This window comes from Charadrius vociferus, unplaced genomic scaffold (assembly GCF_000708025.1).
Source record: "Charadrius vociferus isolate BGI_N301 unplaced genomic scaffold, ASM70802v2 scaffold784, whole genome shotgun sequence".
NCBI lineage: Eukaryota > Metazoa > Chordata > Aves > Charadriiformes > Charadriidae > Charadrius > Charadrius vociferus.
Window position 1 is genome coordinate 361,089 of NW_009648161.1, and position 16,002 is coordinate 377,090.

General features: G+C 47.4%; 1 protein-coding gene across 1 annotated transcript in view; it reads left to right on the plus strand.

The window, feature by feature from the left end:
* CAMTA1 (calmodulin binding transcription activator 1) overlaps positions 1 to 16,002 on the plus strand; it is a 312,119-nt gene that overhangs the window by 277,144 nt on the left and 18,973 nt on the right. The window contains exons 11-18 of the mRNA XM_009884071.1: positions 9,465 to 9,604; positions 9,850 to 10,046; positions 10,396 to 10,474; positions 11,333 to 11,648; positions 12,038 to 12,561; positions 13,263 to 13,450; positions 13,879 to 14,125; positions 14,589 to 14,660. Coding sequence (XP_009882373.1) covers positions 9,465 to 9,604; positions 9,850 to 10,046; positions 10,396 to 10,474; positions 11,333 to 11,648; positions 12,038 to 12,561; positions 13,263 to 13,450; positions 13,879 to 14,125; positions 14,589 to 14,660 — 1,763 coding nt within the window. The remainder of the gene's footprint in view (positions 1 to 9,464; positions 9,605 to 9,849; positions 10,047 to 10,395; positions 10,475 to 11,332; positions 11,649 to 12,037; positions 12,562 to 13,262; positions 13,451 to 13,878; positions 14,126 to 14,588; positions 14,661 to 16,002) is intronic.

The window sequence follows — 16,002 nt, forward strand, 5'->3', positions numbered from 1 at the left end:
GAGGAGCCCCGGGCGGCTGCGAGGATGCGACAGGCGCCGGCCGGGTCTGGGGGAGCCCGCTCTGTCCTCCCCCGCCGCGGGGTCTGCGCCAGGCGCCGGCCGGAGCCGCCGCGGATGCCGCTGTAGACTCCCAGGTCGGTCCTCTGGTGCCGGACGCCGGTTTGGTTACCGGGAAGCAGGTAGAGGTACCACGGAGGGTCTGCGGCCCCCACCCTTTGCAGGTGGATGTGCAGACGTGACAAACTACTGCTTCCAGTAAGTATTATAGGGTGATGTGTCGTGCAGTGTTGGTTTGGGTTTAAGTCTGCATGCTTCTGTGTTGTCTGTCACTCTGCTGTACCTACAACGTGAATGCACGCCTTTTTGAGCTCGCGGTTGCTCCCCCTTCTCCCTGTGCCCCCAGCCGTGGGTTGCGGTGGCGTTTCCCTCCCTTGGCGGTGATGTTATGATGCAGGCTCGGAGTTGTGACAGCACTTTTACTGTAGCATCGTGCATGCAGAAGGATGGATAGCATCCTAACAGCTCTGGATCGCATTCCCGCGTTCTGAGGTGGTACGGTGTAGGATGAGGTCAGTAGCCCAGAGCTTCCCTGGGGAGTTCAGGGATGGCTGAAGCACACCCCTGCTCCATGCCAGGTTATTGCAAAACTTGTTTTGCAGGGCACTTAATCAAAAAGAGTAGGACTGGGAAGGGGAATTCAGAAGACCGTGTAGGCCACTCCCAGTTTAGAGATGGGGTAAACGTGACGGGTGTCTGACTTTTTGAAAGCTTCCGGTGAGGGAGATCTCAGTCTCTTTTGCTGACCTGTCCTGGTGTTTCACAGTTTTGTAGCTTGCAGCAGTTCCTGCTTACCTAATTTTGCAGCAAATAGAGGCCATTTTATATCATTCTGCTCATCATTCTGGTGATTTCTGAGTGCAAATTTTGAGTTTGCAATTTTTATGAGAGAAAACTTGGGTCAGAGTACTTACCGTACTTACAGTACTGTAGCACAGATTACTTACAGTATTGTAGCACAGTACGTAGTGCCCTGTGAGGTGCTTTATCCCTGTTTATAGCTCCTTTAGCCCATAACCCCGGGAGGAAGGAGTGTCCGTGAGCAGTGGGTAGCACTGTGCAGGTGAGCAGCAGCGCAGTGTGTTCTCCTACGCTGTTGCTCTTTGCATACATCCACACACACAACATCTTTCAAAATGTCTGCACCTATAGGAGAGCACAGCCCATTTCTGACCTGAGATGCAGAGGATGACTTTAGGCAGCCAACTGTTTTGATGCAAATTATTTAATAGCACAAGAAGTGACATCTCTAGCAGTCTGCCCTACCTCTAAAATACATCAAGTCCACATGGCATCTCTAAAACCTTTCCTGGTTTGCTGAAGTAGCTGTTCCTGGATAACGTGAAAATCTTGCCATCCCAAAGCTTTGGGGAAGAGAAGCCTGAAAAAAAAAATAAAGGCAGCAAGGGCTTTATTGCTGTTGGTATAGAGACTGACACTTGGGAAAAAGTAGTCTGAGCCACCCACTTTCTCCTCTTATCTAGTAATGGCATGATAAAGAAAAGTAGGGGGAAGTACCATCTTCTGAGGGAGCACTGGCTGCTGGGGACAACAGAGGGGAATGGAGTAGTCCCAGATGGCATGGGAGTAATAGCTGAAGTCCTACAGCATTGGAAGAACTTGGGGAGAGTGTTGCCAGTAAGAAGTCTTGCCCTGGTAGGTGCATTAATGGCTTAAAATCAGTGACAATGCCTGTACGTGCAGGTCTGGATTACTTTGTTATTCCTGCCCGTGCCCAGTAGTGTTTATTTCTTCTGTGAAAGCACGGGCTTCCTTCAGCTGTCGCTTGGGCTCAGTGTAAATATGGTGTTTTCCTTGTCTTGTGCCTCAGTAGTTGTGGTGTTTCTTGCTGATCAGAGGGCCTGGAAGTGACTTGCCTTGCTAGCACAGATGCTCATTTGTCTTAGAATATTAAGCAAAAAATTTAAATGCTTTCATTTGTTGGTGGAGACCATGACCTGTAATAGCTTACTGCTAATCAGAGCTTTTTGTAAGGTGCATTGAGGATGCTACCGCAGCTTCATTTCAGAAGTCTGCAATGATGACACCTTGGAAATAAGTACTAAACCAGATCAAATTGATGCTGCAATATGGAAGGTGTTCAGGACTTTTAACGTATAGAAGAATTGAGCAAGATTTCATAGGCAAGTGACAGATGATTTGTAAAATAGGAACAAAGCAGCGGCACTCAGAAGTGATGTGTCCATAGACTGCTTTCATCCCCACCCACAGCTTGCGTTGGGTGAGAGAATGTGGTGTGTCTGACTTGCTCTGCAAAACAGAAAAATGTCTTTGCACTGCATGTTTTTTTATAGTGCTCAGCTGTCGCACTTGCTAAATTCAGTCTGTGTGTGTTCTTAGAGTGAACATAACACAGAAACTGCCATTAAAGACACTGCCCGTGCCCTCGAAGTTGCCTCTTGCCTCCTGAGTATTGAAGCCCAGTACTTGGGAACACGTGCAGATGCAGATCTTGCACAGCAGTGTTAGCTCAGTGGTTAGAAGTCTGCAGGGTAATAATTACATCCTGGGCAGATACTGCCCAAGTGGGATGTGCAGGAGATGATGTGCCCTCATGCTCTAGTCCTTCCAGTCACATACTGTCCATTGTTTAGGTTGTGCAGCGTGGTGAAAAAACCCAGACCTCCAGGTGAGAGCATGAAAAAAGAGCAAGGGGTATAGAGACTGCTCACTGCTAAGAACTGCTGATTTATTTTTCATCAGTGCAAAGCAGTATTTCCTCTGTTCTGGCTGCACTGCCATGTCATGAGTGGTACAGACAGTTTCTTGCTGTTTGAAGCTTGCTTGGCAAAAGGATGGAAGAGGTGATCCTTTTAGATATTTACGTGTCCAGTAAAGCAGTGTGCAGAGATTAGAAAAGCGGCTCCATGCTAATTTCTCAAACTTGGCTTGTCAAGTGAAGGAAACCTTGTCACTCACTGTATGTTAGTGTCCTCTTGGCTCCATACCTGGACCATCATGGTGTTTTAGGTACCACACAAACAAAGTGCAAGATCTGTGACTTGATGGCTGCTAACATGTGGCTTCACTACATTTTGTAATAAAGCATGAGGCAGTGATTTTAGCCGGTGCCCCCTGATTGGGAGCACTGCTTGCATAGCTCAAAAAGAGAACTATTGCAGTGTCTTTGGAAGAGGTCTTCGGGCTAGAAGCTGTGCAGAGGAGTGGGCTATCGCAGGGGGCATGTGAAGCGTTGCGCTTGAAATAAGCTCTGCAGCACAGGCATCGTCCCCCAGATTTGGTCCTTGTTTTTCTCTACTGTTTAAGGTGGGAACTCCACCCTTATTCTTACAAGTCTCGAGTGTCTTGTCTCCTGCTAGCGGGACGATGCAGCTGAATGAGGGAGTGCTAGAGAGTCTTTCCGTAGTTCTGCAGGACCTGTCCCGTGTGGTGTATAATCATAAACGTTTCTGGTAGCAACCCTCTTGCCTCTTTGCATGGAAAAAACTTGTGCACCATTTGCAAGTGCTGTGTTTTAGCTACCCATTCAGTACGGGGCACGGGCAGCCCAGAGCTGACACAAGCTGCTCACAGGCTTTGTGGGGGCTTCTGCTGTCCCGGGGGAAAGGTTGTGCGCCAGGCCTAACTGCAAGGGTACATGCTGTAGCTCTAAAATGCCAACTGATGTAAATAGCTATGCATCCTTAAAAGACTCGTACCAGAATAGTTTTGATTCTCTAGAAATGTTTTGTCCATAACTTGCGATTGTTACTGTAATCAGTAGTAGGCTCCCTCTGAGTACAAATTAAAAAGAAGCTCGTTCTGCACTCAAATGATGGTTCATGTTTTAGGGAAATAAGTATGAGGTTCAAACCAATTTCTCAGTATGAGTCAAAATCTGACCGAGCAGCTCTTTGCACTCCCTGCCTGCGGGGGCAGTCAGGGGCCCCTCGGAGCAGCCCAGCCCTGACATGACACTGGAGCAACTGGTTCTCTCAGAAGGACCAGACCCTGCAAGTAAACGCTGTGTTTCCTAAGCTCGGTTTGGAATCCATCCCCTATGAGGGGCTGAGGACAACAGAAGTGGAAATGGCTTTGTGTGTGATGGAACAGGTCCCTAACGAACACGTGGGGCTTGCCGAGTCACAGGGCGAGAGGCGTGTGGATGTGAGTACCTCCATCAGATCCCAAAAGCTTCAGAGCTCCCGTCAGGTGAAAGCAGCGGCTCTGGAAAAGCTCTGCGAGACCAGGCTGTCCTGCCGCGCCGGCGCTGGGTCTCCTCACAAACAGACCCCTAGGGCCTACAGCCACCACCTCCTCCTGTTATGCCAAGAAATAATGGTGAGGAGTAATCTGGATGTTGCATTTTATTGATAATTTGAAGAATAATAATTTCCAGAAAAGGTAACAATGTTCAGAGTGTTTTCTGGGAATTTATGAGGTGTCTCGGAGATACAGAAACGCAGTCGTTTTTATCACCTTTGTGGAGACAACCTTGGAGAACAGCTTCAGAAACCTTCTTTGTGGTTTCTTAGAGACTATTGTAACGTTTCTTCAGATTTATATGTAATGGAAAAACTCAAGAAATGGAAAAATTTGCAAGTCTAATTTTTTGGCTCACAAAAAAATCTGAAATTTGATCATCAAAAGCAGAGTCCTTGGGTAAAACCTTAAACGCATGGATATGTTTGTGTCTGACTTAGGGTGCTTCCAATGCGAGACATTTCCTTGTGCTGGGCTGGAGCTGTTTGGATTTCCTGTATAATGTAGCAGGAGAAAAGCTTATTTTGACAATTGGATTTATATGCTGTTGAGCTCTTGTCTTGACTGCACTGCAAGATAGGTACTTGTCATGAGATCCTGTGTTGAATATAAAAGACAAGAACGTGGAACCTGTGTTCCTGTAACTTCGTTGTCTGCTGAGCAGGTGGCTCTGCACAGACCCCTGAAGTGAGCAAGACAGAAAAGAGCATGACTAGCAGAATAAGAAATAATAAAGGATGAAGGGTCCTGAACTTCTCAGAGTGAAACCTTGACATTCAGCCCTATGGCACTTATAGCCCATCTCTTTAACTATTGCAAGGTAAATTGCATAATTTCAGACAGCTCTTTTTCATTGGCGCTTCATTTTCATCCTGTTTTGGCTTCGCTGACAGCGCTGTTTTGGCAATTTGGATTTACACAGGAAAGTGCATTATACAGCAGGAGTGGGTCGGGTTTTATCATATTTATTTACCAGAAACACGTCTTTCTTTTGGGATGAAGCACAGTACTTTGCTTAAAGAATGTGTTGTGGTGTTGATACCTTTATTGTTGAGCCTTGTTTCAGACCTCGGTTGTGTTTACTACATAACACACACGAAAAAGCCACCCTTTGTTTCCCAGAATGTGAGAGGTTTTCTTCCTGCCCAGTTTCTATAAGTTTTACACAGCTGTAGCAGTCATCCTTCTACATCGGCTGCTGACATGGATACAGATGCATCAGTTTTAAAGATAACAGGGGTGTATCGCATACAACTCATGGTATGTAAAGCTGACTTTGGATTTGACCCTGTTGAACCCGGGACTATGTAAAGGAAAGAAGATGTTTTCATGCCAGTTTCTGTGGCATAAGTTGTACTTTCATTGTCAACATTATGCTGCTGTCCTTAGGGCTGAAGCTGGCCAAGTCCTGTTACTGAGAATACAGAAGTGATAATGTTTTGATGCAAACTGGCAAACTTGGGACTTACAGAATATTGATTCCTTGGAGGTCACTTAAAGACTTACCCTTTGATTAGGCCACAGCAAAATCTAAGTTTTTAAGGTACAAGATCATCTTTGTTCTTAGTAGCTTAATTTTAATGGGGTAGGACTGGTGCAGCCTGGTAAAATAGTTTGAAAGTTCACCCGCCTGTGGACAGTTGATTTTTAAAAAGATCCTGAGAGATACTGCAGGCGTGCACCAAGAGGAGTGTGTAGAAATCGATACTTGTGGTTTACCTTTGGGAGCCTAACGGAAAGCAGGCGGGTTCCCCGGCCCTGCGGCGAGCAAAGAGGGAAGGCAATGTGCTGTTGGGGCTGTTGAACGAACCGGGGGGCTTCCACATGAAGAGCCATGCAGTGCCCTCGCTGCAGCCCAGGCCGGGCACCTCTTGGCAGGTGGCAGCGGGGGAACTGTGCCCACCGAGTGCTGTTAATGGGGCACACGTCCAGGCCAGACGAAGAGGAGTCTCTTGTCTCATTGCTGAGTCCAGAGGGAACCTCAGGGGAAGGTGTCCTTCACTTTGGCTGTTCCTCTGTGCTTAAATGTCCTTGTTTTGCTTTGTTAGGGACGTACTCCTGCAGCATAGCTAGTTGCTGTCGTCCCTTTTCTTTTCTCACTCTCTCTCTGCCCCGTATTTTTAATTTTTTTTTTTTTTTTTTTGGTACATAGTGCAGTGCATGCACTTCAAGTGACCAGTTGCTTTTGAAGGGGGCACCTTGGTGTACTTGATACCACAGAATTTATTATGGAGACACTATACATAAATAATTTTGAAAGTGCCATCAGTTGTGGCTTTGTTCTAGCTGCTTGGGTAGCCAGTTTAATCACCTGGCAATGGGCAGCATAGAGACCCTTTCCATGCACTGCTGCCCACTTACCTTATTTGCAGCCCAGAGCTTTCCAGTCCGAGGGTGCGCTGCGGGGCAAGCGCCGGCAGTCCCTGCTGGGCCTTGAGGGCCTCCCTTTGCTCTGTGTTCCCGCACTGGAATGTTTGTTTGCCCTTCCCATTTTACTAATAGAAGCGTACTTCTGACCTGCCTTTAGACTGAGCATCAGTTTACAACCATCTATCAAAACCAGAGTTGTCTTTGTAAGATGGTGCAGGGATACAGGTTACCGTGATGAGTTTATGATGTCTGTCCTTCAGATGCCTGTTAAGTCAGAGACCCTCTGCTCCCTAAAATTCAGTAGCGCTGCCCTACATACTTCCTGTCTGAATAGGAATAGGTTGGAGCACCAGATGCCGTTTCAAATTCTGTTTCCTAAGAAAAGTTCCCTGCTTTTCTTTGTTCTGGTGTTCCCATCTGGGGACAGTGTTGGTGACGGATGTCCCTTTAGTAACTTCAGTCCTCCGACGAAAAGTGCCAGGAAGTGCTCGGTGTCAGGGAAGGTGGAGGCTTCACTCATTAGAGATCACAGATCCTAGAGGGAAGAGCCTGGAAAATGGACACAAACGTGGGGCCCTCTGTTTCTGTTCCACAGTGGTTTCAGCTTGAAAAAAAAAAAAAAAGAGGAAAAAATAGTAATCTGCACAGTGTACTTCTGCATCTCACTGGAATAATTTTCTTGTGCTGTTTCTGTCTGTGCAGAGTAATTATTCTCTTTTGACAGCTAAAAGGGTAGGAGCAGCAGCCCTGGGCTTGTTCTTCTTTTTGAAAAGATTCTGCTTTTGCCTGTATGAGGTTGAAGGCTCAGATATGATGCCGGGTGTGTGTTGCTACTCTTTGCTCTAATAACACGCAAGTGCTGGCCGCGCAACTAGAGTGGCATTGAACGTGCAGAGCGGAGCCGTTAGCCCGCATGGCAAACACGGCCCCTTCTCCTGGTGCCCGAGTTGTAGTGGCTCCGTTTGACACAGCCGTGCCAGGTCTCCGTCAGTCTCTGCAGCGTACGTGCTCTGCCTGGCAATGGGGAAGGAGGAGACGGCGGTGCGGACTGCACTGCAGCACACTGCAGCACTCCCGGAACAAAGACTGGCTGGGAAAACACAGCTGGTGTCGCTGCTGTGGGCTGACCGCAGCTCCGCAACGGGGCTGTGGGACCACGTCTGCGTTGTCAATATTCCTCATGTAACTGTCAGTCGCTTTCCTGGCGGCTTTGCAATTAACAGGACAACTGAATTACTAATAAGGCACTGAAAATAAGTAATAGTGTTCTGGACTGGGTGAGAAAGGACGGTAGAGAGCTGCCCTCTGAGGTGAGGTTGGTGGGTGCTGGCTGCACTCCTTTGTCCCCGGCTGGTGAGCAGCGGGGTGGGATGCTGCATTGACACCCGTGGGAGCGTGCCAGAAGGGAGCAGAGCTCGTCTGCTGACAAACCACAGCAGCCTCCCGCAGAGAGGGGGTGCCAGTGGACTTGAGCTGTCTCTGATCTGTGGTCTGCAATACGGTCTTCAGGGCGGTGCAGCAGAGAGATGGTATCTCTCCAGTACCCTCTAGTGAGAGCTGTGCCCTGCAGAGTGTAGTATACGCATACTCCTGCAGCCTTCCAGGGAGGACTCTGCACGTAACCAGCTCATTCGGAGAACACTTTCTCTTTTAAAACCTCATCAGAGCTCATTCATTTTGATGCACAGATTCCTGTTATTGTCAGTGGGCTTTGTTCCGGGGTAATCAGTGCTGTGCACCACTGCATCATCACCGTGGATGCGTGAAACCAAACAGGTTTTCTTTTCTCCACAGTTTATTATCTACACTGTCAGCATGATAGCAAGATTCATTAAATGTTCTGTATGCGCAAAATTATCCTGCCCAGCTTCACGTGAGCTGAATGAAGCTTCTCCCGTATGGGTCACAAGACAGAAAGAGCACTCTGTTTGCAGCCAGTTGAGCTGCACTGACTGGCCCTGGACACAAAAAGATTGCTTGAGTTGATTCCCACAGCATCAGGTTTAGCAGTGTCCTGTTAATCTATCTACATCTCCCTGCTCTGCTATTCAGACACGAGTAGCTGTATCGTAGTGCTCGGTTACAACGCAAGGAGGAGAAAATAACTGATGTGGCCTTTAGACTTCTGCATAGACCAAAGGGCTCAAGTGTTACACTGCTTTTCAGAATGACGTTACTGGATTATCAGTGCCCGTACCCTCTGATTTCTGGTAGTTCTGTTTCTGGCACTTGGCTGAAGCAGTTTTCCAAGAAAGGGAACCTGTCAGGGAAGGAGCAAGTGCCTTTTTAAAGGCTCCTTTTTCTAAGCACAGAGGGAAGCAGAGGAGCCTTTTTCCTCCAGGTACCATTATTGCATGGTTTCAGGAGGCAAGCCAAGCTGAGTCCAGGACTCTTGTAAAGTAGAGGGATTGACTCTAAAACTGAGAGTATTTTGACAGATACGATCCTACTGAAATGCTGGCTGAATGCTTGTATTTGCTTAGGGTTTACTTGTGTTTTCAAAGAAGCTGCACTACCCCAATCCTTTATTGTGTGGATACAGCTAGAATCACAAGGGAAGGGATCCATCTTCTGCCTGCTTTTTTGATTTTTCTGTTTTGTTTAAGGAATTTCTCTGGAACTGCAGTCAAAGGGCTGCTGCAGGAACTTGAAGAGCTAGGATGCTGCAGGCCAAGTGTCCCTGTGTGTTGCCAAGCAGAGCAAATCTCTTGTGTGACTTCTAGGATAGTTGTTTGTGGCTTCCTGCAGTAGGCTGCCAAAACCTGAGCTTTCTTTCTGTGGAAATATCCTTATTCTGGCTTTCTCCAACCTAGATAACCAGTTCAGGATGTCCATATTGGAGCGACTTGAGCAGATGGAGAGGAGAATGGCTGAAATGACAGGCTCCCAGCAGCACAAACAAGGAGTAGGAGGCGGGAGCAATGGGAGTGGGAACGGAGGAACGCAGGTGCAGGTATGAACCGTGCTGTGTCCAGACACAGCAACTTAATGCTTTCTTACCAGAGTTTGGTTTTGGGGTGGTTGGAAAGGATTATAGTTTTTCCTAAACAACGAGTCTGCTTTGTGGGTGTCTTTAACAACAGTTGGGTTCGCTTGCATTTGCCACTGTCTCAGTACTTCTAGAAGCGGAAGACTGCCTGTTCAGGGCAGATTGCAGCTCCCCTCAGTGGTTAAACTGGGATGTGTGTGGTGTTTCAGTGCGTTTCTGGGACTGGGACACTGGGCAGCTGCTTTGAGAGCCGCGTGGTGGTGGTGTGCGAGAAGATGATGAGTCGTGCTTGCTGGGCAAAGTCCAAACACTTGATCCATTCAAAGACTTTCCGAGGAATGACACTGCTCCACCTAGCCGCTGCCCAGGGCTATGCTACACTGATCCAGACCCTCATCAAATGGCGGTAAGACCCAGCCCGTTGGACTCTTGGGTATCAATACAGGCATGGCAGAAGCATATGTAAGCTCTGCTTGGTCCAGATTTCTGTTTGTCCCTTACAAACAGCCAAGTCCCTGAACTTGTTCCTGACCCCTGATATGACGGGACCTATCTCTTGAGAGAATGAGTCCAATCACTGGATGTATCATGCTCTTAAAGTCTCTTGTGGGGGCACTACCTGTAGTAAATTTGTGTGTCATGGGCATATGCGTGGCCACTTCTTTGTGGTATGGTGCACTGGGTAAAGCTGTGCATTTAGGCAATGATCCTAACATGGCTACAGAGCATCATCTGTTCTGTTGTTTCCTCTGCAGCACCAAACATGCGGACAGCATCGATCTGGAGCTGGAAGTTGACCCTTTGAATGTGGATCATTTCTCCTGCACTCCTCTGGTAAGAGCAGAGCCTGAAACTTCTGAGAGAATCTGAGGACCCTATGGAGTTCTTCCTGATATGTTATTTTCCTAATGTGTTTCACACTCTGAAGAGCAGACATTTCTTGTATATCCTTGCTGTATAAATGGTCAGACACGGCACTGTCAGCTTCTTGGCATTTTGGTGAGAGAGGCCACAGAGAAAAAAAATTGTCATTGAGTAATATAAGGAAAGGGGACAGACGGGTGGTTCTGGTTTGTGTTTTACCCAAGATCTAGTCTCCAGCATTGTGCTGGGGAAAGGGCTTTACGCACCTTCTTCTCTTTGACTGATTGATTGACTGTAGACGTTGTAAAGTCATTACAATATCTTGGACATTGGAATCATGAAATCATGGCTGAGAACTTAGACAAGCAAAAAGCCAAAGCAGGTGGAACCAGAAGTGCCAGTTTACAACAGCAGAGTGTTGATTTTATTGTTCCCAGCATTTAGTCCTGTCTGCGTGTTTCTGATCTCAGAGATTCCTTTGCGTCTGAGTCTGTTCTGTCTCTGCAGTGATGCCAGCATCCAAGAAAAAAAAAAAGCGAAACCCAAAAAACTATTTATTACTAAACCAGAAACTATCAGACTTCAACTTCATTTGGCAGATGGGGGTTTCTCTGTCATAGGAGAAAATAGCATGCATCTAATCCTCTGTAGTGGCCTTTTGTCAGGATAGAACATTTATAAAAGCCAGTTGCTAGAGTTCAAGCATGTTATGGTTTTGCTTATCGGAGTCGTTTCTCCATCAGCTGGGGACCAGACTCCACTGCGTTAGCAAGGAAGGAAGGAGAAGGCAGGTCACCCAATGGGTCAATTGTCTTTTTTTTTTTTTAGATGTGGGCATGCGCCCTGGGCCACATGGATGCAGCTGTTGTGCTGTACAAGTGGGACCGCCGAGCCATCTCTATTCCGGACTCCCTTGGGAGACTGCCGCTGGCCATTGCCCGGTCTCGAGGCCACGTGAAGTTGGCGGAGTGCTTGGAGCAGCTCCAGCGAGATGAGCAAACTCAGCTTGGGCAAAACCCCAGAATTCAGTGCCCCTCAAGCACAGACTCCAGTACAGAGAACTGGGTGTCCCAGTGGCACAGTGAGCTTATTGCCTCTCAGGAGCCTCAGAAGGGAGTCACTGTGATTTCCAGTACAAACACAGGTAAAAACAACCCAGAGGGCACATACTGCTTTGCTGACATTTGACATGTGAAAACCTGGGGGCAAGAAGCTCACCTGGGTGGCAGATGCCACCTGTAGCCCTGCTGTCCATGTGTAATTCTTTTCTTATGGGCTGTCTGTCGTGTGCTTTGTGCACTTCCATAATTATCGGGAAGAGGAGTGAATGCCTGCTTTAGAAAGGCATATGTATCTTGGGAGTGGTTGAGGTAGTATCCTCCCTGGGTGGTAGTTACTGCCTTTGCACATACTGTCGGGTGTCGCAGAGCACGGCACAAACTTCCGCCTGCAGCTCTGGCAGAAGCTGTTGTAGTTCCTACAGCAATCATGAGTTGCATGTTTCATTCTGACCGTTGATCTGTTTGTTTTCAGAGCTGAGACGACCAAGATCAGAACCTTCCAGTTACTACAGTAGTGAGACTCAGAAAGATTACCCTGCACCCAAAAAACATAAGCTGAGCCCTGAATATTTTCAAGCCCGGCAAGAGAAGCTGCTTTCCACTGCGCTGAGCCTGGAACAGCCAAGCATCAGGAAGCAGAACTCCAGCTCCAAGCAATCCGCCACTGAGACAATCAGCCCCAGTGAAGGGATAAGGGACTATGGCCGGGAGCTGTCCCAGCACATCCCAGAAGTTACTGGGTACCGGGGCTCTGGCAGCCAAACAGGCATCAAATGGAGCCCAAAAGACGTTTATATTGGTGTGTCTGCAGTGCAGGTGGCAGGGAGCCAGAAGGGGGCTGCGCTGGGAAAGGACACTGTAGCCCATCGGCTGCGCCAGCGAGAGCAGATGAACGTGCTGATGATGGCTGACAGGGAGATGGTGGATGCAGAGCTCTTGTCGTATAGGGACAATGCAGGGGATGAGGACTGCTTACACCACATGGATGACTTGCAGGTAAACATAACCGTAGCACCAAGATCAGCGGTCTTGGAGAACATGGTGGCTGCACAGAGGAGCCTGACTGTGAGAGGTTTCTGTGGAGGCCTTTAGAGACTCTGTGATGTGGTCATACAGTCAATGTATACCGTCTTCTGGTTCCAAAGGGTATCCTTTCAACCTGCACGCAAAGGCTAAGGGTTAGCATTTAGGGTCATGCACTGGCGTACGCTTCAACAGCATACAGAATGCACAAAGTTGTTCGCAATTTTGCAAGTAAAAAGGAAAAATCAGAGCCTCCTGGTCACATCACTGAATGAGACTGAGGTGGCCCCATAGTCCTTTGGGAACTGGGAAGCAGTCCCTACGAAGACACGGTGACCTGAGAGAGGCAGTACTGTATTAAAAATGCCTGGGACCCTTGGCAGGCTGGGGGTGTACAGTTCAGAAGCATTCCTGATGAAGCTGTGGTCCCGAGGGTTTTAACTTCTCTTGATGTGCCTTTATTGTCCTGTCATGCTCTGCTGCACATCTCGATGAAAGGGTGGCAAGATCGCTTTTCCTTTGGGAACAAGAGAGTAGTGACAGCTGTCAGTAGCCTACAGCAAAGGTCCAATGACATAAAAATGGGGCGGTCTGCTAAAGCTGGGCTGTAGCGTGCAAGAACAAGGCTCCCGCTACCAGGCAGCAAAAGTTTGCTCTCCTCTCCCCCTTCCCAGGTGAACATGATGACACTTGCGGAGCACATTATTGAAGCTACGCCTGACAGGATCAAGCGGGAGAATTTTGTGCCAATGGAGTCACCGCTGGTGGAGAGAACGGAGAGTGCTGCCATGAGCACCACGATGAGCTGGCTGGCCAGTTACCTTGCTGATGTCGATCATCTGCCAAGTGCTGCACAGATAAGGTCAGTCAGAGCTGTGAAGTTTCTCTGGGTCTTTGAGTGCTCTGAGTGCTGGGCAGCATGCACTGATTCTTCAGCCTGCAGATGCTGTTTCTCAGTGGGACGCAATGCTGGTGTTCCAAGCCCAGCCACACTCTTGTGGTGAAACATACTGTTGCCAGCACAGCTGCACCTTGGTGGAAGAATGGGAGCACATGCAGGAGGAGGCAGGAGGGGAAACTGGCCACAGGGTCTGACTTGTGACTTCTCTTCCAGTCCCAAGTCTGCCCAGTGCGGTACAGGCAGGCTCAGGAGTGTGGGGTGTTGCTTGGAGAGAGGGAAGGGGAAAACATGAGCTTCTGCCTTGAATGCAGAAATGTTGTAGTCCTTGTCTGTGATGCCAGCCCAGGTGCTTTGTGAGCCAATAATTGCTACTGTCATTGGTATTTCAGAAGTCTGTATAGCGAACCCCTGACCCCTTCTTCGAACACCAGCTTGAGCCCTGCAGGCTCACCAATCAGTGAAATAGCTTTTGAGAAACCCAGCCTTCCCTCGGCAGCAGACTGGTCTGAATTTCTGAGTGCATCCACCAGCGAGAAGGTAGAAAATGAGTTTGCACAGTTAACTCTGTCTGATCATGAGCAGAGAGAACTCTATGAAGCTGCCAAACTCGTCCAGACAGTGTTCAGGAAATATAAGGTACGTGGTGAAAACGTTCAGTGTCTGCCTTATTAGGTGTGCAAGAGTATAATTTGTTACAAAACAAAATGTGGGTAATATCTGCTCCAGGGACAGAAGTACAGTTTCTGTCATAATCTTTTCAATGCTCCTAGCATTTGCTTGCTGATGTTTGCCCAGCAACTACCATACTGGAGAGAGCGTTCTGTGCCTTCTGTGCTGGAATAGCACTCACAAAGCATATCCTCAAAGTATACCCCAGAGGTTCTGGTTAGTCATCTGCTTGTTGTAAAGATAATATTTGAGGGTTTGTCCCTCGTCTGAATTGACAGTAGCGGTGTCTCCAGGAAGTGCCTAGACCTGAACTGGACTATGTAGCACTGATGGGAGAGGTCTAGAAGCAAGCCGCTGTGAGCCGCTTAACATCATCTGTGCTGTTTTGGTGCACTCTGACTACTCATTGCTTCTTTCCCTCTCCACACAGGGTCGTCCTCTCCGGGAACAGCAAGAGGTGGCTGCCGCTGTTATTCAGCGTTGCTACCGAAAATACAAACAGGTAATCAAGGAAGTGAAATTTTATGGAACACACATAAGTGCCATGAACACAGCCCTTTGTAATGGGAATTATCCCACTCTTCCTCTTGTATGCTTTTCAGCACGCAGTAATGAAATAACCCTGCTCAGGCAAAATTGAAAAGGGAAGAAAATTCTTGGCCTGAATCTTAATTTTGGAGAGAATCCTTGAAAGGATTTCGTTTGTGATACCTGCATTTTTGCTATGAGATAGAGGGCAATGATGTATTCCATATTGGCCTTTATGCATGCTGTAGCCTGGTGAGACTATTCTCTGACTAGTTGCTTGCCAAATTTCATTGTGAAATTGAAGTTGGTTTTGCCTTTGATAAAGGCGAAGATGAAAAATAGGTTGTTTTATTTTGCACATACTAAACTTTTAAACTGTGTGAAGTCACATGTTTTAGCTTGATACAAGTTGTTCCAGGACTGAGATTGGTCTCCAGACTCTGGTTGGAGATAGGCTTTTAGGCTGAGTTCTCAACCCCAGAAAAAGAAGATACTTTTTTTTTTCCCCTTTTTGGTTAGTTTTCTGTTGTGGTTTGGTTTTTTTTGTGGGGGCTAGAGCCCGCATCTCTCTTTTCTCTATACCTTGCTAGACTCAAGCTGTCTGATGCCTGGCGGCATGTTACATAAAGTGAAAGGCAAGATGTCTGTGCTCTTTTACAACTTTCAGAAACATTTATTTGGGAAGCCTTTCTAGTGTTAGGTGACTGCATCACGATTCACATTCAGCCTGTCACATGACTGTCATTCTGGAGTGATGCTTCCTGTAATAGGGAGGCTTCGTTCCGTTCAAAAACGGTGACAAACTGCTTTGTCTTGGATCCTGGAATCGTTTCTTTTTGAAAGAAGATGGTTTGGGGTTGTTTTGGTTTGTTTTTTTTTTTTTTTATTATTCTTTATTTGCAGAACTAACATTAACTATGTATTTTTCTGTTTCTCCCCAAGCTTACTTGGATAGCCTTGAAGGTAATACAAATACAACCACTATTTTGGAAACAATTCCCCGTGGGTCACTAACTTTCATGTTCAATATAAACCATGAGAACCTGGCATTTAGAGAAATGCGTTAATAGTACCCGCTAATAAATGCCTGTGGTTGAGAAATCACTGACAAACCAAACCTAATGGGATATAGGGAGGGACTGCTGTGCCACAGCGTATCAATGTAGTATTACAACTAAAAACAAAAAAGTCGCTTGCTTCTACAGGTACCCATAAGCAGTGGGCTGAGGTGCAGGGAAGGTTTTAAGCCTGTTTTCTGAGGAAAAGCTTTCCTTTGTTGCTGCTGATTAGCCGTCACTTAGTGACCTTTGTCTCGG